Consider the following 27,104-nt stretch of genomic DNA (forward strand, 5'->3'; position numbering starts at 1 on the left):
CAATAGTATTCCTTTACCATCGATCTCTAAGTGTAGGTCAAGATACGAGGCTGACTTCACAGTGACTGTAGTATCCTTTATCTCAAGTTCTTTCGGGTAGATGCGATGTACCAATGCCCGAAACTAGGATTGTTTAACGATAGTACGTTATCTATATAGCGGAAACTGAGATTAAAGGATCTAGCTAAACGATGTTCTTTCTTTCGGATCAGATCAGCTATAAAGTCAGTCTCATAAGAGTGTAGGAATAGGTCAGTAAAAGCTTTTTTAAGTGCCAATCATGCATATTAGATTCTTCCAATGGTGATTTATGTGCCGAAAATCCATCCTTTGTGACTACATATGCTATATTTTGATGTAACGATATTTCTTTTCGTAATCAGATCTGTACACCGTACATTCATGTCCCACTTACATCAACCAAATCAAAACAATAACTCCTGCAAAGTACCAATTCATACACAATGAACATAATTCTTATCTGTGAAGTGCAACAGCTGAATGACTAAACAAGAGCGGACATGTTTAAGGGTTTTCGAATGAGACGTAATAGAAAAATTGGTGGGTTTTTGACATGTACGAATTATCTCATGACTGTCAGTTTTTTTTTATAAAATGGAAATCAAGGAAAACAGGATTCGGACGGTAATAAAGAAAGAACACAATGCAAGGACTAAGGACTGACAAGGAAATCAATCACACACGACAATTGCAAAGAGATTGAAATTTAAAGAGTCAAACTGCGCATGCTACTTGAATATTCGAACTTTATTTTAAATTAAAGGACCGTTATTTGTTTTTATTTACGGTTAATCGAACCAAAGTTAATCCAGTCGAATCATAAAAGCATTTGTTAAGGAAGAAATCCACTCGAAATGCTGTTTAAAAATATTATGAGCATGATAGTTTTCTAAAACCAGGAAAAACAATAAGGAAAACGCAATAGAATTGTTATATTACCTTCAGTATTATTAATAGGTTTAGTACGGAGAAATTTACCCGGTCACAGTTATTTATTTCAAAGTGTGTGTTTCTACATCAATGAATAGTAAAGGTTTAAATCACAGATTTATTTGAATAATTTTGTCTACTTGACATGGCGTGTTCACTGTTTTTACTGTATAACAGACTAACAAGACTGGCGGAGTGATAACTACTAAACCATGTCATTTCAACTAGAATTGGAACAAAACAACCAGACATGTTGTAAAGACCACCCATTTTCGGACCACCTTATTTTGTGGCTCTACAATGAAAGTTTGTTTACAAATGTAAACTTACCAAGTGTCATATATTTAAGTATTCTGGTGGTTCTTGGAATTTTTGGAAACTCTATTATTTTGTATATCTATGGGAGTAAATTCAAAACAACAAATGCACATTTCTTCATTCTTAGTCTGGCTGGCTTGGATATGGTTTGTTGTGTTTCTATGATATTGGAGATATTCGATAAGAGATTTCCTGTGTATTCAGGGAATTATAAGATGTTGTGTAAAATAACCAGGCTTGCAGAGATGTTTTCATCAGTGTCATCCAGTTCGTTATTACTGTGTATAGCACTGGATCGCTACAATAAGATTTGCAAACCTTTCAAGCAGTTCACTCACAAGAGGGCAAGAAAATGTTTGGTATGTTGTATCATTCTCGGAGTTCTGCTGTCCTGGCCCATGGTGCTATTTCATGGTCCTGAAAAAGTTCATTCTGGTGTCCAGAATGTCACAGGTTCCGAATGCGGGGATGACGAAAACTACAAAAATTCCATTCTCCCATCGGTATATTTTGGACTTTTGGGTGTCCTTAATATACTAGCTATTATTATTCTATCCTTTTTTTATGTACGAATATTTCGTGCTGTCTTAGTTTGGAAAAGAAAACAACGCGGAGAAAAAATTCCCGAGTCTCCTGGTTTATCCTCTGTATCAATGAATTACAATGCCATCACCTCACTATCAACGACTAGTAACTCTAGACAAAAGTTATCATACAGTAATTCAGACAGTAATTATTATACAAAATCATTGAACGGGTCTATGCGCTGCGGGAAGAAAGCTGTAGGTCAAACAAAGGAAAGCAGTATTTGTGAAGGTATCGGTAACCTTGGCTATACGGGGGATTATGACACTGTTTTGTACTCCGAACAAAAGTCTACTCAGAACATGCTTATTAACAGCTCTGTGACAGGTCGTACATCTGGCGGTAATCCTACAGACACCGATGTTAGTGGCACTGGAAAGTCTCCCTTAAGAGAAAGAGGTAGATATTCTGTATATGTTGGAAGTGGAAGGAAGCACATGTCTAGAAAAAGTTTTAAACATTATAAAACGGTTACAACAAACACGCTATTGTTTAGTGTTGTTACTGTCATTTATATCTTGTCATATCTACCCACTATTATTATCGAAACTCTGAATGCTGCCCATGTATATGACGATGAATCTTTGCCATACAGAACTCGAAGTGTGCTTGTCATCATGAATTTGACGTATTTTTTTAACAGTATAGCGAATCAATATGTTTACAGTGCAATTAATCCAGCTTTCAGGCGACATGTTAAACAACTATTCTGTGGTCCTTAATGCTTTATAAAAGGAGACGATTTTCAACTGTAAACTCTTCTTCTTTACATAATAACGTTGCGATATGCAAGGAAAAGAAAGAAATAATCTTAAACAGCACAACACGCAAGGAAAAAATAGTCACGAATTAACCGATCAACATCCTTTTCAAAGCTTTATACCATGATAGGGTGTGTATGGTCATTGTTTTCTTCCAGCCGTTTTGTTGTCATTTTTTTTAATTCGTCGTAGTATTTTAATTTTATTATATTTATTTGTTGGTGAAGTGAAATTTGAAACAAGGTATGAAATTAAAATCCTGTCACATCTCTTTATCGTTTCTATTAAGAGCACTTTTTTCAATAAAATTCGCTTTTCTACCCGGACGTAAACAACGAGCGGATCATGCAGGTAACACTTACTTTACAAGGATATTAAAACTATATACTTTTAATCAAAATCAGAATCAACAGAATGATGTAGTTATTGGAGGTGATTTCCCCATTAAAGGGTTTCATAACAACCGTGTTTTACTGTTTTGTCTCCCGTATTCGTACCAAATGCTTCTCTGGCCTAATGTTACATGTTTTTTTCAGTCACATTAAAATGAAATTTCCACTGCACTTGAATTGTTAATTTAGTTAACAATTTTGCAAATTACCAGAAAATCTTTAGAAAAGTGTTTAACCTGAATAATACTAATTGAAAGTCTATTCAAGAAATAAATCACGGAAATTTAGAAACATAAATGGCCAGCCCGTGGTAAAACACTGATGAAATGGAGTTCCCGTGTTTTATTTTTATTCTAATATGACTAGTTTCTTCTTATTTTTGAATAGTCGCAGCCGATGTGTTGTGCGAAAATCGCATTTAATCAACATTTTGCATACAGTTTCAATTTTGTCTCACAAAATTGACTTTTCTTATCTCTTTTTCATATCAGGAAACAAGGTAAATTTTTTATGCAAATAAGTTTATATGTGCATACCTATTTGACAAAATTGAATTCCGTCATGACAAAAATGAATTTTGTCTACAAAAATGAATTATGTCATTACAAAATTGAAGTGATCATAAAAGAGGTCTCTATAACATAGTTTTGTACGACAAATATGATTTTGTTCTGACAGATTTCAATTTTGTGTACACAAATTGTTTTTGATTACAAAAAGATCAAGTCCCCATTCGGCGCCCCGTAAATTACGCTACTAAATAAGATTGAGAATTACAACTGAAAGGCAAAACTTTACAATTGAGAGTAGTGGGGCCATCGATTTCTTTGTCTGTTCCATATTTCATTGCTTTCTGATCGGAATCCGGCCAAGATCTAAATTTTTGCTTTGTACATGAAATATTTTTTAGCTTTTTCATCATGCCTAATTTCTTTGTGTGCTGTGCTGTTTATTTACCCTTTAAACTCTCTCTTAATGTTGCAATTTTAGAGATCTTGATATGACAAGTTGAAACTTCAGCGTTTTTGTGGGTGTTTTCCTTTTTATAATTTGTAGTCTATTAATCTTAAGAATGACGAGCTTGCATCCTAAACCCAACACATATTGGTTGGATTTGTTAAGTATATACACCACATTTAGAATTATATCATGTGTTAAACAATCGCTTTCGCCATACATCATATGAACTCATACGAATACTCTTTGCCACTATCTTCCTGTTCTTTATATGGCACACAAACACAATTAAACCCTCGAGTAAAATATGTCCGGTCTGCGATGTGATAAGGGTAGTAAGTTGATATTTTCGAGCATATCGGTATCGCTTTTACTGGTATTGTGGTATCTGTTACAGACACACCTAGCAGCTCGTTTCTGGACCATCTCAATTTTGGATTTGGATTCTTTGGAATGAGGGTCCCAAGCAGTACTAGAATATCCAGGTGTTGGAGGTACGAGTACTTGATATGCCTGTGTTTTGATATACAGGTTTGACATTTTTAAGTTGCGTTTGAGGAATCCAATAGTTTTCTTACCTTTGGATGTTACGTCATTTATAAGCTTGTCCCATTTTGAATTAGACTGTACTTTTATTAGATATTTAGCAGGGATTAATGTTTCCAATTTGTGGTTATGCAGAATTTAGTTATGTTTGAAATGCTGTTCCTTTTTTGTGGTATGGAGAGCTGTACATTTATCCGGATGAAAGGTCATCAACCAATCTTGATCCATTAACTTTTCTTTCCATTGATTACTTTGCATTTAACTGTCGCACTTAACCACTCAGTCACACTGCACTTGTACATGACATCTTTTCTGATCATTGACTAATTTGCTTCTATGTGTGGTACTACTGATATAGAGGCTGGGTAAGTGTGCGTACGAAAAGAAATAAATGGAAGATAAGGGACCTCAAAAATATAAAATAAACATTACTTATCAGATGTATCAATCCGTTGTGCGACTCGTGTTCGGGGCAGCATTTTTGTTGCTATAGACTATTACCGAATTGTAATATGACGAGAGCCACTAGCCATGGTGGACAGAGACATATTCAACCTTCCGGATCATATGATTTCACTCCCGGTTTGAGTTCATATTGCCAGTGACTTAATTTTCTGTGTTACGTCTTGTTTTCCTTATTTTCAGTTTTTCATATGTAATTCAATTGATTCGGTTCGCCTTGTATGTAGGCACGAGACCGCAATTAATTTTCAAGTGCATTTCAATATACACATTTGAGCAGATTAAAAAAATTCCACCGGTGCAAACTGAATAAAACTTCTCTCGCCTAAAGATATGTACAAACAGAATTTTATATATCAATTGTAGAAAATTTTACCATCATTTTCTGAAATTAATACATATAATTCGGAGATGGGGTAAACATGACAAATGAACTGAGTTAAAAGTCCTAAATTTTAACCTTCTCCCACTGAACTAAATCACAACTTTTAGTCAGAATTGATTAATGAAAAAAAATCCCAAGTAATTTTAACCTATTTTCTACCAATTAGAGGCAAAACTTCAGCAAATAAGTTTCCAGTAAAAATATGAAAAAATGTGGAAGGTACCTACTACCAAAGTTGGAACTATATATACAACGAAAACCAAGGGGAATTAATTGTGTTCTCGTACCTGTAGATCGTATTTAATTGTTTCCTGTTTTCCGATATATCTTATGCCCGAAATTAACTTCTACAATATGGCAGAAAAGGAGTTTCCGGCATGTGGTCTTTTTTTCCAAAACCCGTGATATCAGGACGTCACAACAAAACTCGAATCATTGCAGTGCGAAAATCGTAATTCAGCCTTTCTCGTTACACAAAAGAACTAGGCAGAATAATTTGTCCAGAATTTGATCGATCCGATTCTAAAATTATAGCTAAACTAGTTGGATTGTTCTTGCACTCGTAGTTTCTGCATTGTACATTCATATATGATTTGCATATTTATATATTACTACACCACATTATGTTGCGGATAGGTACCATAGAACTGTCATTTCTAGCTTAATACGTGCGAGATCAAAATGTACCTCTTAAATAACACGCACGTGTTCTACGTGTGTTTTATACTTGTATGAGAGCGGAAAGTTCATATTAAAAGTTAACATCGACTTTTCTTTAATATAGCTGAGAAACACCTGGTCTCTGATTCAGAGGTTGTCAGTTGTCTTAATTGAGTTACGTATATAAAGTCACCATATTTTAGAGTAGATCGCGGCTTCGCTTGAGTTCGTACCATTTTGGACAATCGGAACATCACTCATCCTTTCCCCCTACTCAAAGTTTTTCGATCTTACCTGATTGACGAACTGATGCGTTACACAATATAGTTCTAAAATGCCAAGTATATTTTCGAGAAAGGAATACGCTTATTTTGTTGTATAAATGTGCGTTGTAAAAAGATGTGAAATGGAAAAGAACATGAATGTAAATTATCAGTTATCGCCCTTGCATAGTCTTCCTTAAATCGACATAAAAATCTTCAAGTTTCATCTAGCTCACTAAAATTTGTGATTTTTAAAAATTCTGAACAAAGACATTTTACGCCAGGGATTATAGTGAAAATGAGAAAATTACTGATTTATTGGGAATCAAGTTTAGGAGAGAATTGAATTCACCTGGATGTTGAAAGCAAGACAAAATAAGTGGCATAGAATATGTGACGATATGCGACTTACGAGACTTCAGTCTTTGATTTTCCTAGCCTCGGTTTTGCGCCAAATTCTTGAACTTTTTTCTAGTGATATCTAACTATTTTTAGAGCCACCTGGAGAACAGAACTACTTTGACAATCAGAACTACTCGCGGCCATTTTCGCTACACTAAAAAAGACGTTTTTCTTCTGTATAAATAGAAAGGCTGAGGTATTCCGATTCCGAACGCGTTTGACTATAATTCAGTCAAATTTTTTAAGAAGAAATTCTCCTTTCTCCATCCGAGTTATTTTTGATTGTAGTGAAAATGGCCGAGTAGTTCTGATATATACTAAAGTGGGAAATGAGCGTTTCACGTTTCCCTTTCCTCGTGTAAAAAAAGCTATGACAAAAATACCATGTCACAGATATTGCAGTCATCGCACAGGCGCTGCACTTGTCTGAGAAAAAAGTTCTTACTTTATCATAACTTAAAGGAATTATTTCTATCTAAGATAATTGCCCGACTCGGTCTTTCTGGATATCCCGATACCATTACCGCTTATTTTTTATATTTTTTTTGGTGTGTAATTGGTTCATTGTCGTCTTATTTCGTTTTGTGGTAATTTGGTTTATTTGCATCGGAAAGCCTCGGGTCTTGTCTGTATAAAAAGTTGTTTACATTGGAGATCACAGTGAGAGATGTGGTATAGAACAGTAGAAATACAAAGATATATGTAGTTTTTTTTGTCAACTGAAATTCGTGACTTTCAATAACGTGTTTGTGAAAACACATAATACCCAAATGTATTATATACTCGGTATATATTGTTCAGTGTTTAGGCTAGACTGGTTCCCGATCGCAATATTCAGTATGTTACACATTTACATACACATGCTAGTAGCTAATACATGGAGGTACGAGGACACAATTAATTTCGTAGTGCATTTCAACAGACCCATTTTGACATATAAAAAAATCCACCTCTTCAAACTCATTCAAACTTCACCAATATGGAAACATGTATAAAAGCAGATTTCTATAAGAGTGCCAGAAAAATTCACCATCATATTTTATTTTTAGCAACTTTGCTTCGGAGACCCCGTAGACATGAAAAGTGACCACTGCCAAATAACCTAAATTTTGACCTTCTTTCATAGGACCAAATCACAACTTCCACACAAAATTACAGAATGAAAAAAAACCTTGTAAATTTGATCCTTGTCCTACATTTCTGCAGTTAATACTAAGCAATATAGTTTATAACAGCAAAGAAAAAAAATCAGGAAGAAACACACTAAAAAAAGGAACTATATTCGTATACAACGAAAAGTCAAGGGGAATTAATTGTGATCTCGTACCTGGAACGTAGTGCTGGGAACCAGGATATGCTTAGGCTAGTTCAGATCTCAGTATTGTATTAATTTTCCCATAGACTTCTATAGTGAAGTGCATATTTTTAGGATTTTTAAAAAAATATGTAAATTGATTCAATAAAACTTTCACTTACGTAGCATTTCTAAGGACATGTGAAAAAATAATTTCCCCAAAGAAAATAGGATGAGTCCAAGAAGATCAGACAGAAAAGTAGTCTTGAACTATAAATAGCCATTTTCCCTACTTTCACTTTCGTTTTACGCTCATCGAACTAACCTTTTCAGTGAAACATTTTTATGTTATTATGTTAGATTTTCTTTTAAAAAAGTTCTTCATCTTGCAGTATGATGTTTGCTCTATTTTATAAGTCATTGTTCATATCTTTTGACAAAACATTAGTTGGTAGAGACGCAAAAAGAAAATGCATTATATTTTAATAGCATCCATGTTATGACGTACACCCGCTCAGGAATATGCAATATGATACTTGTACCTTCAATTACAGGGGCTTCCACTTGGGAAGCCTCGGGTCTTGTCTGTATAAAAAGTTTTGTATACAATGGAGATCACAGTGAAAGATGTGGTATAGAAAAATACATAGACATATGATCTTTTTCAACTGTAATTCGTAACTTTCAAAGATGTGTCCTTGTAAACACACAATACCCAAATGTATTGTAGTGTGCAGGAGCTTATAGGCTATTAAATCCCTTTTGTGATTCAGTGTCCAAAGCTGATTTCTGATAAGGCCGCCCACTCAGAAAACAGCTCTGGACACTGAATTCAAAAGGGATTAGCTTGTTTGCTGCTACTATTGCCCAACTAATATATACACATGAAAAGGGTGATCCCAAATTTGGGGATGCCTCCTTCAACTAATTTTTTTTTCAAATAAATTTCAAACATATTACTATCTATTCTCAGCAATCAGTTGACAAATGATGAATATGAATACGAGTGAAGTTGGATACTGTTTAACTAATGATCTATAGAATAAACCCATACCAGTGTTAACCCTCCACACAAAATGTGGAATTGTAAGATTTGTGGAATGTTTTAGGTTTAAAATGTTTTGTGAAAAATACAAAATAATTGAAATTTCACATAAAAAAATTCCTTTAACAAAAAAAAAATCTTACGCATGAGAGTGTCAATGGGGGTAATCTCCCACATGAACTGTTCCATAGGTTAACAGGTATGCATACCAGTATCTCTGAGATTAACATTCACTTTCGAAATTTAAGAAAAAATTCAGTTCTGAATTATATGGAAATGAAAATTCATCATTACAGTTTTATTTTACATTATATAATCTATGAAATTGACTGTATATGCTAGTATATTCACAATAATCACAAACCTCCAGTGCTAACAGCACTTTGAACATATTTTTATGGCAATCTGAAGTTGTTGTACAGGCTTTAATGTTGTTCTGCCTGGCTGCTTCTGAAGTCCCCTTTATCCTGCCTGTACTATTTTTTACTTCCTTATTTGCTTTGTTTTTGTGCTCTTTGCTCCTTTCTTGTTATTATTCAGATTTTCCTTCCGATGTTTGCTTTTATCAGTGTTAACGAGTGTCTCAGGTGATATCCATTTCTTGATGTTTTCTGTTTCTACTCACATGATGATATTAATACAAATGTAGTTGTTTCATCTGTTCCCAGTAAATAAATCTTGACATTTGATCATGATTCATGATGATGTGGTTTAGAACCAAACTTCAAACTGGATATCTGCCAAATTGATGAAATCAAATTAATGCAGGAATGTAGTGGCCAAATTACAAGAGCTAGTTTTAATTAGATTGGATATCAGCCTGCTTGTCTGTGTTTTTTTTTTTCTTCAGATTTTTAACATTGTTATGTTATATAGTTTGTGCCCCATTTTAATTTTTTTTTTTCTGTATCAGATTGATATCGGCAACAAGTCAATGGTGATTTGATGCTGTGTCTGCAACTCTCTTGGCTGTAATATCTTGAAGGTTTTTTATAAGTGAAATACTGTGTCATTTGGACTTGTAAAAAGTAGTTCAGAACAAACTTATTCGTAACATTTTATTTTAAAATGAAATTAAAGTGTGTAAGATTAAATCTAAAAAGAAATACATTCTAAATACTTACTAGTGTACAGTGAACAAAATGCTCAAATTAAGCCAGGAAAGGTGGCTAGACATAAAACAAAACATATCAATAATTTAAAAATAGATGTTTCCTTCAGAAAAAAAGAACCCAAAATATGGTAATTTTACCATTGACAAAAAATGTGTTACTAAGGAGTCTAAAGAAAGATGTTTGCTTATTTGAATAAAACTAAATAAGCCAAACAAAGGCAAAGCTAATGACCCCAGCTTTTTGCAAATTTGCTAATCTTGTAGATAGTTCCAATTAATTTGTGCTTCCAAACTTTTTGTTATCATAAGTGCATATCTGTAGGATTTGTGTTACCTACTACCTAACTTTATAAAAATAGGACCCTTTCAATAGACCTGGTATGACATTCCTCATATTTTGCAAAAATATTTTATATGGTGTACATGTATAGACTTGACTCTATAGTGCTTGAATTAAAGTAACTATCAAATGTGTCAGAGTAGGCTAAGATGGGTACAAACTTAAAGTATGGGAGGAAGTATACTAGATACATTTTTTTTTATAGTAAGTCTTTCTTTTTAAATTTTGTGACTGCAAGTCAGTAAGGGCTCAAGCTACTTTAAGAAAATATTGAGAAATGACTGAAAGATTCATAGTATTGATAATATTGATAAAAAGTTTGGCAAAATTATTAGTTGTACTTTGTGAATGAAATGAATGCTATGTATTTTAACATCAGATAAAGATTGATTTTTGTCCAAAGTAAGTACATAAGCATGTCTGTACTCCGATGAAAATTATGGTTGAATTAAGCCCATTTATTTCAAAAGGTAATTTTCTATTCCAGTTCATAGTCAAGCATAGGGTTACCAGTCCATTCTTGTTGGAATTAGAAAGCCTTTATTCTACATTTTCAATTTCTTTAATTTATGTCAATGTATGTCTTATCTGAATAACATCTACATATACTTTTTCCATTAGGCTGTTCTAGGATTGATGGAGAACTAACATGGCAAAAGTACCATCGCTAAAGAGTATATCAACTCTTGCTTGCAGTCATGTGCTGCTAGACTTTGTAGAAGAGACAAATACAAGGCATTCTGAGAACACATTAACATTACTAGAAGATGGTGTATGCTCAGCTGTTGCAGAAGATATACTGTATTGTTTGTTGAGTCTATACACAGAAAAAGTTACTGACAGAATTCTGAAAGCTGTTGCTCCATGTCATCTCACAGAACTCAAAGTAGAAAAACGTCTTCCACAGCTGACTTTCTTTGGCCTGACAGAAGTCATGAAAAAGTTTGTTTAATTTCAGTTATTAATTAGTTGTTATTAATAGGTAAATACCTGTAACAAACTCCAAACAGAAACTAAAATGTATAAGATATGAATAGAGTCTTGCAGTGGATTTATGTATTTATGAAATTGTATCATTTAAACTTTTAAATTTCAAGACAATGCTTAGAAATGTGAATGTTTGTGATCAGAGACTGTATAGCCATATGAATGTCAATCGTACACTGAGTAAGATTCAGTATTTTCTAATTTTTTTAAAATAGCATTTTAACAGCTAAAACAAGATTTTCTTTTGTTGTATAAATGTCTTTACTTTAATTGAACTTGTTCAAAAACAATAATGCCAAGTTATTGTCTTTCAAATACCTATCAGCTGCAAAAAAACAAGCACTCACACAATTTTCTACTAATTGAAGACCATTTGATTCTGAGTTTCGTGGGGGTGGCAAATTTTGTGGGTTAGAAAATTTATTTTCAACCACAAAATGTTAAGATTATTTATTCCCATTTCACTGCATAATGTGTGTGGACTGAGGGCAGAAAATTTATTTATTTTCTGAAAGATGTACCGGTAGGCCAGAATATTTATTTTCAGCTTTTTCACAGCCAGCAAATTTATTTCCAAAAACTGCCAGAATAAAATGGTCGTCCCAATAATACATTTTAGTTATGATAATAAATGTTATTGTTTGATAATATCAGGAACAGAACTCCATATACTGATAGATAAGCCCTATACTCAGTCCTTATTACTAGTGGTTTAAGGCTGTCATTAAACAACATCTTGTGAGTGAAATAATGCAATGTAAATAATAGCAACATAAAAAGTGAAAGGTTGACAAAAGATAATCCAAGAATCATACAAATGATATTTAGTGTTTTGTATTATGCATTTTTTCCATTTTTGTAGATGCAAGCATTTACAGAAAGTGTCCTTAAAAGAATGTGATCAGCTGATGTCCCCAGGCCAGTTTGTACTGTGGAGGAGGTTAGGAGTTGGTATTACAGCCTTATGTTTAGAATCTTGTCACAATGTTACAGATCAAGTTGTTCAGGTACATAACACTTCAGAATGTCCTTAAACACCCAGTTTTACATGACTTTTCAACTACTAGGCAGAGATGAAAAATTTCCCAGCAAGTTTCCATCATTTTATATTTTTGGTGTGTTTTATGGGGGTCACATATTCACCTTCCGACAAATCTGGATTAAAAATGTTTCTCCACTGTTAAAAGAAAATTTACATCACAACATGCTTGCTTAAGCTTGCTTGTTGAAAATCCAAATTTTATTTTTCATGTGGAGAAATAATATGAATTATACTAAAAACTATGATAGTTCTTTGAAGCTATGAAAGTTAATAGTCAATGTAACAGTACTTAATCTTAGGGCTAACAATTAGACACTAACGTTCTGTTATTTTTTATTCAAATGGAGACTTAGTGGCTGGATCGTTCATATTAATTTCTGGGGAAAAAGCCCTGTAAAGATAAATACAACCATAAAATATCTGATAAAGTCCATCTGATTTATCCAATACCTTTAATACAATAATTACAAGATATACAAATTGTATTTTGTATTAGTGAAATGATCCTAGGTTAAATAGAAAAGTACATGTACCAAAAAATTTGCTTTGCATTTATAACTATCCATAACTTGTGTATTATGAATGAAATATTAACAAAATGTGAATGTTAGCCAAAATAAGAATAAAATGATGTTTGGTAGCCTAATATTTTGACTCCCCATTGGAGAAATACTTGGGTGAGCCATTATGATTTTGAGTGCAAAGGACTAGTGTGAAAATACTATAATATTGAAACTGTATTTGTTTGTAGAATATTCATTAAAGAATGCTTCTAATTTTAAACAGGTTATACGAAGTAATCTGTTTTGGGGCCGTTTGATGTGTAAGTTGCCCCACACTTGTTGTTCAAAGTTTAGAGACATCACTTATAATTTGATTTTGAAATAAATTCTTAATAAAGATACTACCCCAGTATGATTTTTGATGCTGGACCAGTTGATGTTGAATTTGACAGGTTGTACAAAATTACCTGATTTACTCAATGAGAATAAAGCAGTCCAAAGACTTGTTACAAATCAAAACAAATCATACATATACATATTCAATAAATAATAGCATATTAGTATTGCTTTGTTGATTTTGAGTCCAATGCCATAATGTTAACAGACACTTCAAAGTTTCTGAAACATCCAATTTTGTTTTCAACATTTTTCTGATTGCTCCCATAATGGTATTTTTGTCAAAATAGGGATCACTGGATGTAAAGGAAGCAGAAACATACAGAAAGTGTAAATACAGTTTTTAAGCAGGGCTATAAGCCAAAAACCTGTACTTTCCCCATTTTAGTGTTGTCCTAAAATTCCAAATATATAGATTAATCTATTATGAGACAGCTTTGTTCTTCAAATATTTATTTACTGATTTTGTAGAGTGCCTTGAGACATATACCAACTTTAAAACATTTGAATATCTCTAGTTGTGAGAGTATAACAGAGACAGTCTTCCTTTTAAATGAAGATCAGCAGAAGGAAAGGGAATTCATGCCTTTGGTAAAAAGTTTATTTTATTTATTACATAGTTACTCGATTTTTTAAGAAATAGACTTGACAGATCAAAGATATGTGATTAACATTTTTAGCTCACCTGGCCGAAGGCCATGTGAGCTGTTGCCATCACTTGGCGTCCGTCGTCATTAACAATTTTTCAAAACTCTTCTCCTCTGAAACTACTTGACCAATTGGAACCAAACTTGGTATGAATGTTTCTTGGGGTATCATGCATAGAACTGACGTGGGGATTTTTGATCTGTCGAAAAACATGGCCGCCGTTTTTAAAAATAGAACATAGGGGTCAGACAGTAGTTTTTCGCATATATCTCCAAAACCGTTAGGTTTAGTCAGAGTCTGACATGGGCATGATGAGATCTATCTGTGGTCAAATTTTCATTTTAATCTATTTAGCTATGTTGGAGTTATTGCCCTTTTTCAATGTTTTTTTCTATTTTTTATGTTATTTCTTTCAGAAATCTTCTCCTCTGACACTACTTGACCAATTGGAACCAAACTTGGTAGGAATGTTCCTTGGGGTATCATGCATAGAAGTAGTTTGGGGATTTTTGATCTGTTGAATAGCATGGCTGCAGTTACAAAAAATAGTACATAGGGGTCAGACAGTAGTTTTTCGCATATATCTCCAAAACAGTTAGGTTTAGCCCATTCCGAAAGGGGCAAAAGTGTTCAGCATGATAAGATCTATCTGCGGTCAAATTTTCATTTTAATCTATTAAGCCATGTTGGAGTTATTGCCCTTTTTCAAAGTTTTTTGCTATTTTTAATGTTTTTTCTTTCAAAAATCTTCTCCTCTGACACTATTTTACCAATTGAAACAAAACTCTGTATAAGTGGTCCTTGGGGTATCCTGCGTAGAATTAAAGTGGGTTTTTTTTTATCAGTCGAAAAACATGGCCACTGTTACTAAAAATAGTACATAGAGGTCAGACAGTAGTTTTTCACATATATCTCCAAAACCATTAGGTTTAGCCAAATTCTTTCAGTAGCTGAAGTGACCCTTATTTTTAGGACTACAGAAGTCATGAGGCATAAAATTTGTCAGATGCCTTCTCATAAAAGTTAATGACCTTGACAGGGGAAAATGACAGGTTTTTTGTTTTTTTTTACAGTTTTCAGCCAATGTCTTGAAAACTATGATAGATTTAGACTTTCATTTACTGAAATGATCCTTATGATAAGTCCTATCAAAGATTTCTTGAGTCAAAATTGTTGGACAACTTCTTGTTTAATTTATTGCCCTTGAAAGGCAAAATTCATCCAGGTGAGTGATTCAGGCTCCCGGAAGTCTCTTGTTTATTCTGCAATTGTTCTTTTTGAGCAACCAAAACACATTAATAGTATACCTATTGATGGTATATGGTTGTTTTGTGTTATATAACACTGGCTTCGCCCACTTTCCTACCCTTACATGAACTACCTATTTATCTTAGTGTCACTATCAGGAGCCACCAGTGGGGAGTAAATGTAGTAGACATGTCATATTAAAACCAAACTTGATTTAAACATTTTTAGGATTGCAGTAATGAAGGGAAAGACCACCTTTGCATTAAGTTAGGCTCCTATGATAAATCATACCAACATAAACAAAAATAAATAACTTTTAATGCAAAATGCACTTTTATAAAATGCTCAAGGCTATGCAAAGTTCCAAATCTTTGAAACGTATGTAGATGGCCATTTTGCAGAGCTTTCCTTTCTGAAGGAAGATCAAATGCAGTCTTCATAGATTTTTATTGATAGCTTCAGATTGGCTCATGATGTCACTAAGTCGGTTTGGTATTGATAAAAGTTCTGCAAATAATATGTAAACAAAGAATATTCCGTAAATATTTCTATGATCACCTGTTTATCTAATCACCAAACATGTTGTCTTGTCAAGCTTATGATTGCACATATGATAAAAGAGAAATATTCTAAAAGTTTTTTGACTGGGAACACAAACATTCCTTGGAAGTAGCCATAAGATTTTCCTCTGACATGATAGTCTTCTGGCTGCAAATCCTGTTGTTTGTCAATGCCTTACACCTGCTTACATGTTGTGCCTCAATCTCTTCTTCTGTTTATTTTGGGTTGAAATTATAGGGGAAAAGTCCCAAATTTGTGATTTCTTTGGACATCATAATCAATTACATATTTACCTTCACTTTACAAACCGACTTTGTGACGTCACAGCTCAACCAATCATGGTGGTGCCCATAGGCACAGGAAATTCAAATTCCCTAATTATAAATCATGATTAATTAGTTGAGAAAAAGAAATTACTTCGTTTCATTTTAATTTTCATGAACATTTAAAAGATTAGTTTCGATATTTATGGCTCGCACAATAACCTAGTCTTCTCCTTTAAGACAAACAGTGTTATGACTAGAAATAAAAACGATATAATGTATGAATTTGGCACAAATCGAAAAACGCTTGTCAAAGCTTCACCTTTTACCCAAATTCTAAGCCTTATCCATATATTGTTTTTATCTCAGTCAATACATTGATATTGTCTATATATAAATATCATAAATATCAAAATATCTTGATTTCTTCTTTACTTATGAACATTATATTTCTATGAGGTATTGAAATACATGTATATTTGTCATTACAGCTTGATAAAAGCCATCATTATGGGTATTCATTGGAAAGTGTGGATGTATCTGGATGTCCTGGTATCACATCTACAGCAGTTAGACATTTAACATCTCTAACAGGTCCAACATTAAAGAATGTCAATTTATCATGGACTTCAGTAGGTACTTAATCTTGGTCTATACTGAAGAATGTCAATTTATTATGGACTTCTGTAGGTACCTAATGTTTGTCTAACATTGAAGAATATCAATTTATTGTGGACTTCAGTAGGTCCCTAATGTTGTTCTAACATTAAAGAATGTATTACGGACTTCTGTAGGTATCTAATGTTGGTGCAACATTAAAGAATGTATTACGGACTTCTGTAGGTATCTAAGGTTGGTGCAACATTAAAGAATGTATTACCGACTTCTGTAGGTATCTAATGTTGGTGCAACATTAAAGAATGTATTACCGACTTCTGTAGGTATCTAATGTTGGTGCAACATTAAAGAATGTATTACCGACTTCTGTAGGTATCTAATGTTGGTGCAACATTAAAGAATGTATTACCGACTTCTGTAGGTATCTAATGTTGGTGCAACATTAAAGAATGTATTACGGACTTCTGTAGGTATCTAATGTTGGTGCAACATTAAACAATGTATTACGGACTTCTGTAGGTATCTAATGTTGGTGCAACATTAAACAATGTCATTTTTTATGGACATAGTTACTAAATGTGCTTACAGGTCCAACTTTGAAGTATTGTTAACTTCTTTTTCAGTAGATACAATATATGTTTTATCAGGTTCAATCTTTAAAAATAATAGAATAACTTGTTACTTGAATCACACATTTAAATTTTAATGTTTGTAATTTGGTACATTTGTATTTTGTACTTTTTTATACAACCCTCTATTAATGACTGCTTCATGTTAGTTTCTCCGTCTGTCTGTCTGTCTGTCTGTCTGTCCTACTATCACATGACCACATCTTCTACTATAACCAGGCAACAATCTTAGGGAAATATTTTTATGTGAAATGAATGTCTCTTGGTAGTTTGTAAATTACATTTCATTATTCAATACCAGTATATTCTATTGAGTTTGTTTGAATTTGATACATATTCTAAATACCAAAAATGAGATGGACATTTAGCCAATGGTATTTATTTGACTCTATTAGAATATTGCCAACTCTAATATATTCCTTGTGAGACTTGTGCATAATTTGAAAGTGATTTGGTGACATTAACCTTTGATCTATTGTTTTTTAAGCTCACGTGACCTAAAAGGCCATATGAGCTTTTATCCTCACTTGGCATCTGTTGTTATTGTTGTTGTCATCATCATCATCATTATCATCTATCTTCTGTCATTAAATTTTCTTTAAAAATCTTCTCCTCTGAAACCACTAAACAGAATTTGATAAAACTTGATGACAATCATCTTTGGCATGTCAACTCCAGAAATTATATCCATTGTGGTCCTTCATCCAAAAACATGACCACTGATACTAAAAATAGAACATGAGGGGTATCCTCATATATTTTTGTTAATATCTCAAAAACCATAACAGATAAAAGAAATCTGAGACGTCTTAGATTCTTTGGCTCAAAGAGATCGAACTTCCCTGAAAATTTCAAGGTAATCAATATACTAACTTTGTAGTTATTGCACTTTTTTCGCTAATTTTACTTTTTTGGCAATTTTTGCCTATTATTAGAAAATGAAAGCTTTTTGATAATAACTGTACATTGATAAAATGTTCAGTATTTCAATATCTATTTTTGGTGCAAATTTCAGAAATATCTGTTTTTGGAATTATGGCTCCAGAAAAATTTTGCCTTTTGTTAACATACTGGTAACAATATCAAATTGATGATTCATGTAAATTTAAAAAAAAATGTATATGTAAAAATATTTAAAGGTCTATGATTGGTGCAAATTCGGTGAAAATATGTTGATAAGATTTTTAATCATTTTTTGAACTTTTAGCATGTTTTATAATGATGATTTATGGTCAGATGTTCAGTTTAGTGACAAATATTATCTGTGCTAATTTGGTAAAAGGCGTTTGACCATTTTTAGGTTTTGCATGTATTAAACTTTTTAAACTTATTCAACTAGGTGTAGAAGTTGGGCGTCAATTTCACAAACAGTCATAAGTTATGAAATTGATAATAAATTATGATGTCACAATGCTGTTTTTGGTTGTGATGTTATTACTTATGTTCAACTTTACACTTACTTTTTTTTAAATCGACGCCAGGCTCTTGAGTGTCTCTTGTTTTTCTCTTTGATCCTTCTATCTTAAACAACAGATGACTAACTTGTGTCTTAAAAGCTTGACAGCTATTTTGTAATTAGACTGCTTTGTTATTAGATTGGTCATTTATGGTCATTAGAATTTAATTTTGATTTTAGGTAAACTTAATAGCCATTTTAAGTCTTGCTGGATATTCTCTACCAGCATTGATAGAACTAGTCATTTCTTTCTACAACCGAGCTGAAGGTCTGAAAGATCCAAAGAATGATGAACTTTACCAGTGTTTGATGGAATTTAAAAATACATTGGATAAAGTGGAGAAAAAACAAGAACTAGATATTCAGTTTCAAGATATAGAGCATGGACAAACAAATTCAGCTTGTATTGTAAGCCAAAATTGGATAAGCATTGATGAGACTGAAATGAAAGATGAATCCAAAAAACAAAATGGAGAAGCAAGTTGTACAGAAGATTTGGCCTTTAATGACATTCTTTTATCTGCTGAAACAGAAACTACACTTAGTGGAAAAGCTGAAGGACCAGTTATTTCAGAATCTACTGATGAACTACTTGTTGCTCAGAGTACCAGCAATGGACATGCTGAACTAGTTCATTGTAGAAATGAAACCAATAGTGAGGCAAAATCTGTTAATTTAGAAAGTGTAAATTTAGATTTTGATGAAACTTTCCGTAAGTGTAATTGTTTTAGTATCAGCGATAAAACTGAAATTTCGTATAACTCCACTGACATATCATTGCAGGATGAAAAAGAGAAAATGACAGATGTATGTGTAAATGAACACTGTGAAACATGGGAAAACCATGTTGAAATAGATAGTACTCAATTTCAGCTGTTTTCTGGTAATGCATCTTTCAACAAATTAAACATTCAGAAAAATTTTGGTTTTGAAAATGGTGCTTCATCCAAAACATCTTGTCCAAAGTCAGCTGAAGGATATGAAAAGAAGTGCATCTGTTGTATAAAAACTGAAGAGGTCAATTTAAACAGTAACATTAATGATAAGGACAATTGTGATATGGATATGAATGTAGAACTTCAAACTCCTTCAGGGATACCAAACTTACCTATAGACTATCTAGAGCCTTCAAGTCAAGGGAATCCTCTTAATGTTAGTGAAATGCCTTCAAGTCAAGGGAATCCTCTTAATGTTAGTGAAATGCCTTCAAGTCAAGGGAATCCTCTTAATGTTAATGAAATGCCTTCAAGTCAAGGGAATCCTCTTAATGTTAATGAAATGCCTTCAAGGTTTTCACACTTTACTCCATTCAAAGATGATGAAAGCTCTGTTCAATGTAACCAAAGTCAAGAGAAGGAAAAATATCAAACATTTAGAGATACTGGTTTGGAAAAGGATAATTCTCATTCTGTGTCAAATAGAAGTGGTGATAGTTGTACAAATGAACCAGAAAGACTGATAACAAATAGTATAAATGATAGCTCGGAGGATCATTGTGCTAATAGTCAGTATATCTTTAATGGAAGTCAAAGAGTCTCTAATAGTTTACCTCATAAAAATGCAACTGATACATACTCTGTATCTAATAGAGCATGCAGTTCTCTGATCAATGAACAGAAAGTTAATAATACAGATACTGAAGTATCATTATCAAGGTTACCAAGCGAGAATACATCTACTTCTAAAAACACAAATATCACTGAAGATGTTAAAATTGATCCCTCTGATGGTGATAAACTAAACTGTCTACTAGTGTTGAATAAAGACAGGATTGTTCAGACCTACAAACCCCAACTTGTCTCAGTAGATGTAACTAATAAGTTCTCTTCTGTTTATGAATCAGTTGGTTTTGACTGTTTAAAGGAATTTTTACAATGTGTGCCAAACCTACAGAAATTTGGGATGTCTTGGACAGGCTTGACTGATGAAATGGTGAAAGACTTGACTCCTTATTTAAAGGAACTTCGAGAAATTAACCTGAATGATTGTGAATTGGTTACATATGGTATAACACATATTGGACAGACTTGCAAAAATCTGGTGAAAGTTGACTTCAATGGTAAGGAATTATCCCAATATGCATGTATTTCCCTTAGTCTCAGAGATAAGGTTTTTACATTCATTAAACTACATGGCTGTGTAGAAGGTTGTTGGTTCAATCCCTGTTCGAGTCGTACCAAAGACTCTAAATTGGTAGTTACAATTTCTCTACCAAGTATGCAGCATATGGGATATAAAGTGGAGACTGCTTGGAATCAGGGTAATATGTCCCAGTGGGTTGACATTTCAACCTGCAGTCTCTTATTTCTGTGGGCTAGCACAAAAAAATAATTGATGTGGCTCAGTGTGTCAGACTAGTACAAAGCATGGTCTGTTTATTTGATCAAACATACTTGTCCTGAAATGCATGAAATATCAGTATGTCCTGAACATGAAACTGCAGTCAATCAATCAAGCTACTATATGGTGAATATTTAGTAGTCTGTTCTTTGTTTGAAATTATTTATACTTCCTAAATTTTTTTTTTATCAAATCCATGTATAGTGATTTACTTCCCATTGTACTGTTTGGAAACATTTTTATTTCATATTTGGTATATTAGTAATTCAACCTAAATATCTTCTCCTGCTTTGTAGCTACATATTAACCATTTTTGACATAGCTTTATTTACGCAAGGAGCAGCCAAAACATGGCACAATTTTTGCACGCTTTTTCCCAACCCTTCCATCCCAGTAGCATTTATTGAATGGGTTGCTATACACTGTAGGTGGTTTTATAAGTTATTTGCTGAACATCATGTTATGCAGTATTTTGGGTGGTTATCTCCCCTTCTGATTGACTGTGGTAATTGCATATATTTATTAAATGCACATAGCATATTGATCATAAATATTTGGCTCATTAGCTTTATGTTTACTTGATGCATTAGCATATATGAGTTTGAAATCAAATGCTAAATTTAATGAGAATTGTCATTTGAAAAAGTATGATAAAATGTTTTTGCCAAAAGTACAGTCACCATTTACATTGTATGCAGTTGAAACAATATCATCAAGGGATAAATACATCTAGGCTAATTCAATATCATGTGGTGCATACTAAATGATCTGCTTCCTGCACCACAGGCATTGACATTTTTCTAAAAGACAGAAATGATATAATAGTCATTCTTATAATTTATTTTAAGTATCAAAATTTATCAATTAAATCATTGAAAAAGACTGATGACATTACAATCAAATTATGAGGTGATGAACTTATGTTTTTTATCCAAACAGAAAGTGTGATACTTCTGAAATTAATGAATTTCACTCTGAATAATCTATAGACAGAATCATTATTTAGTTATTCAGTATAGTACATTACTGTGATAGTACTTCAATTTGTGGATAACAGTTTTCGTGGATCAGGGAAGAAACACGAGTTTATGGATTCTTGAATTTGGGGTTTTGAAGTTTTCAGTATACACATCCATCAGGGAATCTACTACTTGTTGGGAACCAAATTTCGTGGTGTGACTTACCTATAAAAACCATAAAAATTGTTACCCAACGAACAATAGTTCTTTCACAGTATATACCTAATATTGTTTTTTTTTTTGTTTTGTCAGTCATTTTGTCAAACTTGTTTCAGGAATTCATTTTATAAAGGATATATTTCTAAGACCATTCCTACAGAACCCAAACCTGCAGAGTTTGTACCTGGCTGAGTCTGATATATCAGATGGTACTCTATTTAGACTGGCTACTGGAATAATGAATAGGGTTTGTTTTGTGATTTATTGAATTTTGTCAAGATAAGAAATTTCCTCAAGATTCTTATTTTTTGTGAGGCAATAGGAAATATGAAAATGAAATGTAACAAAAAGTCTAAATATTTCAGATTTATTTTTTATTCTTAAATATTTTTTATGGAAATGCTTAAATTTAGGATGGAAAAAAATGAAATTTATCACCTGAGAAAAGGACTCGCCATTCATTCCGAAGATGACAGTTGAAAAGGATACCATGCACTCACAGACATACCCCAGAATTAAAGATACATGTACATGATTATCTGTCCTATATGTATATCATACTTGACTTTGATGTATTGTCTTTTCTTAACATTTAGTTTCAAACATTCCTTAATTAGATATTGAATAAGTTAATAAAAGGATCAATTTAATAAGCCACTGAACATTGATTGTAAAAGCACTATGATCAGAATCAAGAAACAAAATCTATTATCTTGGGAATGAAACCAAAAATCTATTGTCTAGGGACTGAGACCAAGAAATCTATGAACTGGGGACTGAGACCAAGAAATCTATGAACTGGGGACTGAGACCAAGAAATCTATTATCTGAGGATTGAGATCAAGATATCTATTACCTGGGGATTAAGATCAAGATATCTATTACCTGGGGACTGAGATCAAGAAATCTATTATCTGGGGACTGAGACCAAGAAATCTATTATATGAGGATTGAGATCAAGAAATCTACTATTTGGGGACAGAGACCAAGAAATCTTTTATCTGGGGACTGAGACCAATAAAATGGTTGAAATATCATAAGTAACACAAATCAACTAAAAAGAATACATACAAAAACAAAAGAATAAATGAGTAACTCCAACTTTACTGTAAAATGGGAGTATAGACCAGGTGCACTGGTAGGGCTATTGTATTTTACTTTTGTAGAAACAGCTTACCGTTATGTACTTGGTCTGTATAAATTTGAAGAAATACATTATGAATTGTAAATATGAAAAGCTTAAAATATTTGGATGTTATTTAGTATTGAAAAGTTAAGATTTATTTTGGTGTTTTTTGTGATGTATATTGTAGTTAGAAGAGTTAGATTTATCTTGGTGTGATGAAGTTACAGTTCAGGGTCTGAATGCTATGTGTAGGAAACCTAGTTCTATTGAGAAACTTTCCTTCAGGCACTGTCCAGCATCCACATTAACATTATCATTGATGGCTGAAAACTTCAAATATTTACAGAGTATTAACATATGTAGTGTGGATAGTATTACTGACTCTTCTGTTGTGTACTTGGTAGAAAATTTGCCTCTATTGAGAGAGATTGATATCAGCTGGAACTCAGGTAAAGACAAAATATCCTGTTGTCTACTCATTAGGTATATTGATATGGAGAAATATGTTAAGTACTTATAAACAGCTTCCTTCAGCATACAGCATTGCTAAATACACTCCTATGTGTCACATATTTTTTCCAAATAATTTTAAACTTTCATTGTATGCCAGTGTATTTGGATGATTTATATATGTTTGGTTCCACTTAATGATTTTGATTAGGCTTTGGCTAAATAGATTTCAAGGGAAAAAAATTCCACTTTTCTTCGAAAGGTTTCCATACATTGAGATTATGTCCTGTAAAATTAAAATTCACAAAAATATTGCTCACCTAGATTTTTGAATTTAGTGTTAGTATTTGTGATGAGATATATCTAACCAACCAACACTTGATTTTTCAGGTTTAACAGATACATGTGTTAATGCTCTGCTTAGATCATGTATCCATTTAAAGAGAGCTGTTCTTTCTGGATTGAAGTACTTGACATCAGCACCATTCTTACCTATAATATCTGGTAATTATTTTTTATCATACTTCACAGACAGGCAACTGGTGGTTCCATCCCCCCCTTTTAATTTTTTCCCTTATCATCCATTATTTGTTTAATTCTTTAATCTTGTTAAAAATGTTATTCTTGTTATTTTCTTGGCCTATTTATTGAAATATTATAAATACTTCATGACATTATCGGACTCAGAGACTCCCAAGTATTATCTGGGTGGTTATTTTTTAATTAGTTTGAATAACTTTTTTCCTACTTTTCAGATTTACGAAAGTTCAGACGTAGTCAAGCATTACTGAGGTTTAAACTCCATGAAAGAAATGTTTTAAAAGAGAATGCAGAGTATCACTATTCCAGTGATGAAGTAAGAAGGAATCATTTCACTTACTCAAGTTTAGAACTAATTCAATTTATAAAAAGTGTTGTTTTTTTTTTTTAATGAAAATACTGTATTAAACTAATCATGTGAAATAATCCTACTCATATAAATGTATATACCATGTTTTGTCAATTACCAGAAAAAAGTTTGTTTTTTGGTCCCCCAATTCATTTGTGGATACAGTTATCTTCTCCTAATCAGTCCCAGCCTAATCTTTATTTCATTGGATACAATTTCATAGCCATCGAGAATGAAGTAGTAATTTAAAGTTTCTACAGAATCATAATTTTCTTCAAATGTGAGACTTTTAAGTGCACTTAAAATATTTTAAGGAGTTACTGGGTTCATCAATTTTTGCAAGTACATAATGTTGAAAAGTTTGGAAAAATTGACAGCAGTGGTATACTGATATTGTTCAAGATTTTCTTGGGTCTAAAATATAAGATGTCCAGTATCAAAAACAATTTAATAAAATAGATTAACCTAAAATGGCAAATTTTGATTCTTGCCCTATTCTCTCTTTATTTTGAAGTAAATTTTCTTATGTCATAATAATTTGAATTTTGTTTTTAGGAATATGAAGAACTGCATGTTCCCCACAGATCCACAACATATGCTCCCAATTTACGGATATTAGAACTTGAGTACTGTGACTGTGTTGATGATAACCATTTGGCTGAAATAGTAGCAGTGTGCCGAGGCTCACTCTTTATTGTTGATTACTTCAGAGAAGCTATAAAACCTGTCATGATTCATGCTCAAAAGGGCAAAGTATATCTCCCTCCACAAGCCATGTTATACTAAATCTGGTTACTATGACAACATTTCTGTCAAGTGCTGGTATTTTTTGTAGGGCCAAGAATGCCTTCATTGTCGTAGTAAAACTTCTCTATCAAAGTCAGTATAAAGAAGTTAGTTAAATTCACAACCTTTTCTCATACTTTGTAGAAATTGTAATGAAATTGGGTAGTCACCAGCCATCTACAAAAATAAAAAAAACTTTTACAATTATGGGGAAATTGATTGAAAAGTTCTTTATAGAAGATAACGAACTAATTGAACTGAAACCGTTCCATTGATTTCGTTTATCACTTAGCTATGTGTCTATTTGCAATTTTAATTCCAAAAATGTGTTTAAACAATATACAGTCAAAGAAAAATCAATTCAGAACTAGTTAAATATGGTGATTGTACATGTGTCATTGAGGAAGAAGCTATATTGAATACTGTTTAATCAACAAACTCAAAATGTTTAACATAATTTTATTAGCACTGGATGACCCTTGGGGGCTGCCCGAGTTATGTAATGTATCATTGGTGATCTTCAGTATCACCGGTTACGGTTTTCATTCTGTATAGTCAGGGATAAACTATCTCCCTTCAACATAGACATACAAATGGCACCTGAGGTTATCTTCAAATTTTGACTATTATGGAAGTTTTACTCATTATCATGAAAATTTATATCCACTAAATTAATGAATCTGCAGTTTTTGTTTCGACAATATTGCACTGATCAATTTTTTTTCCATTTATTTATCATGACAAATGGTTAAACTGCTGTTTTCTTTATTAATTTATTGCCCTTATGATGCCTTGAAAGAGTGATAGGTCCTCCACTTGTAGTATTGTTGAATTCTCCTTTTTATACCAGTATATAATTTTAAAGAAGGACCTTTATATGGAATTATGACCTTTGTTATAAGTCCCCTACCAGCTTTAGACTGAAGGGGACTTGAGATTTGCACTCCATCTGTCTGTCAGTCAGTTCGAAAAAAAAATTGAAGTTTTCTACATTTTTTTAACGTTTTGTTCCACTTTGCTGATTTTTGTTTAAGTTATGGCCCTTGACTTCACTGAAATTTAATTTTTCCGCACTTTTTCACTAAACACTTGTAGATATCAATTTTTGGTATGTGAGTCTACCTTGATGAGTTAATGATCAAGTTTACATTTCTTCCTGCTTTGCTGATTTTTTCCAAAGTTTAAAAATCAAGGTCATTTCCTCAATTTGTCATTTATACTTGATGATCCAAGGTAGTATTTGGGTCAGTGATATAAACAGCCAGTAGGGGACTATGTACTCTGAGAATGTTTATTTTTATATCAATCACATTTGTTCATTTATAGTTTTCCTTGTCCATCCTTGAGTGATGTAAAAGATCATGTTTCAATCAATTGAGCCAGAATGTTTTGATTAATGGTAAAAACTGTGTTTTGTGTGAACTTGTTATCATATTCATTATTATTGTAAATTTAAAAAGATCTGATAAATTCTAAACAAATTTCATGTGTCAGTTATCTTTCTTTGGC

The 27,104-nt window shown here is 32.7% G+C and overlaps 2 protein-coding genes across 7 annotated transcripts; both read left to right on the forward strand.

Moving 5' to 3' along the window:
- The first annotated feature begins 459 nt into the window (after nt 1-459).
- LOC148624330 (uncharacterized) lies at nt 460-2,885 on the forward strand. The gene has a single exon (XM_088567047.1). The coding sequence runs from the start codon at nt 1,164-1,166 to the stop codon at nt 2,574-2,576; it is 1,413 nt and encodes a 470-aa protein (XP_088423173.1). The 5' UTR covers nt 460-1,163; the 3' UTR covers nt 2,577-2,885.
- Nucleotides 2,886-2,926: 41 nt separating this feature from the next.
- LOC148624331 (uncharacterized) lies at nt 2,927-27,077 on the forward strand. Of its 6 annotated transcripts, XM_088567035.1 has the most exons (12): nt 2,927-2,966; nt 4,362-4,458; nt 11,097-11,417; nt 12,325-12,469; nt 13,875-13,994; nt 16,615-16,755; nt 19,007-20,885; nt 22,461-22,591; nt 23,658-23,919; nt 24,311-24,424; nt 24,676-24,776; nt 25,365-27,077. In XM_088567035.1, exons 3-12 carry the CDS (start codon nt 11,125-11,127, stop codon nt 25,593-25,595), a joined length of 3,417 nt encoding a protein of 1,138 aa, XP_088423161.1. In that variant the 5' UTR covers nt 2,927-2,966; nt 4,362-4,458; nt 11,097-11,124; the 3' UTR covers nt 25,596-27,077. The 6 variants fall into 6 exon arrangements, with proteins under 6 accessions (XP_088423161.1, XP_088423167.1, XP_088423163.1 ...); XM_088567041.1 differs by lacking the exons at nt 2,927-2,966; nt 4,362-4,458 and adding an exon at nt 5,343-5,808; XM_088567037.1 differs by lacking the exons at nt 2,927-2,966; nt 4,362-4,458 and adding an exon at nt 7,189-7,468.
- Nucleotides 27,078-27,104: the final 27 nt, after the last annotated feature.

The sequence above is a fragment of the Perna viridis genome, chromosome 2 (genome assembly GCF_037379345.1).
Source record: "Perna viridis isolate PV_CMFRI_1.1 ecotype Kerala chromosome 2, ASM3737934v1, whole genome shotgun sequence".
NCBI lineage: Eukaryota > Metazoa > Mollusca > Bivalvia > Mytilida > Mytilidae > Perna > Perna viridis.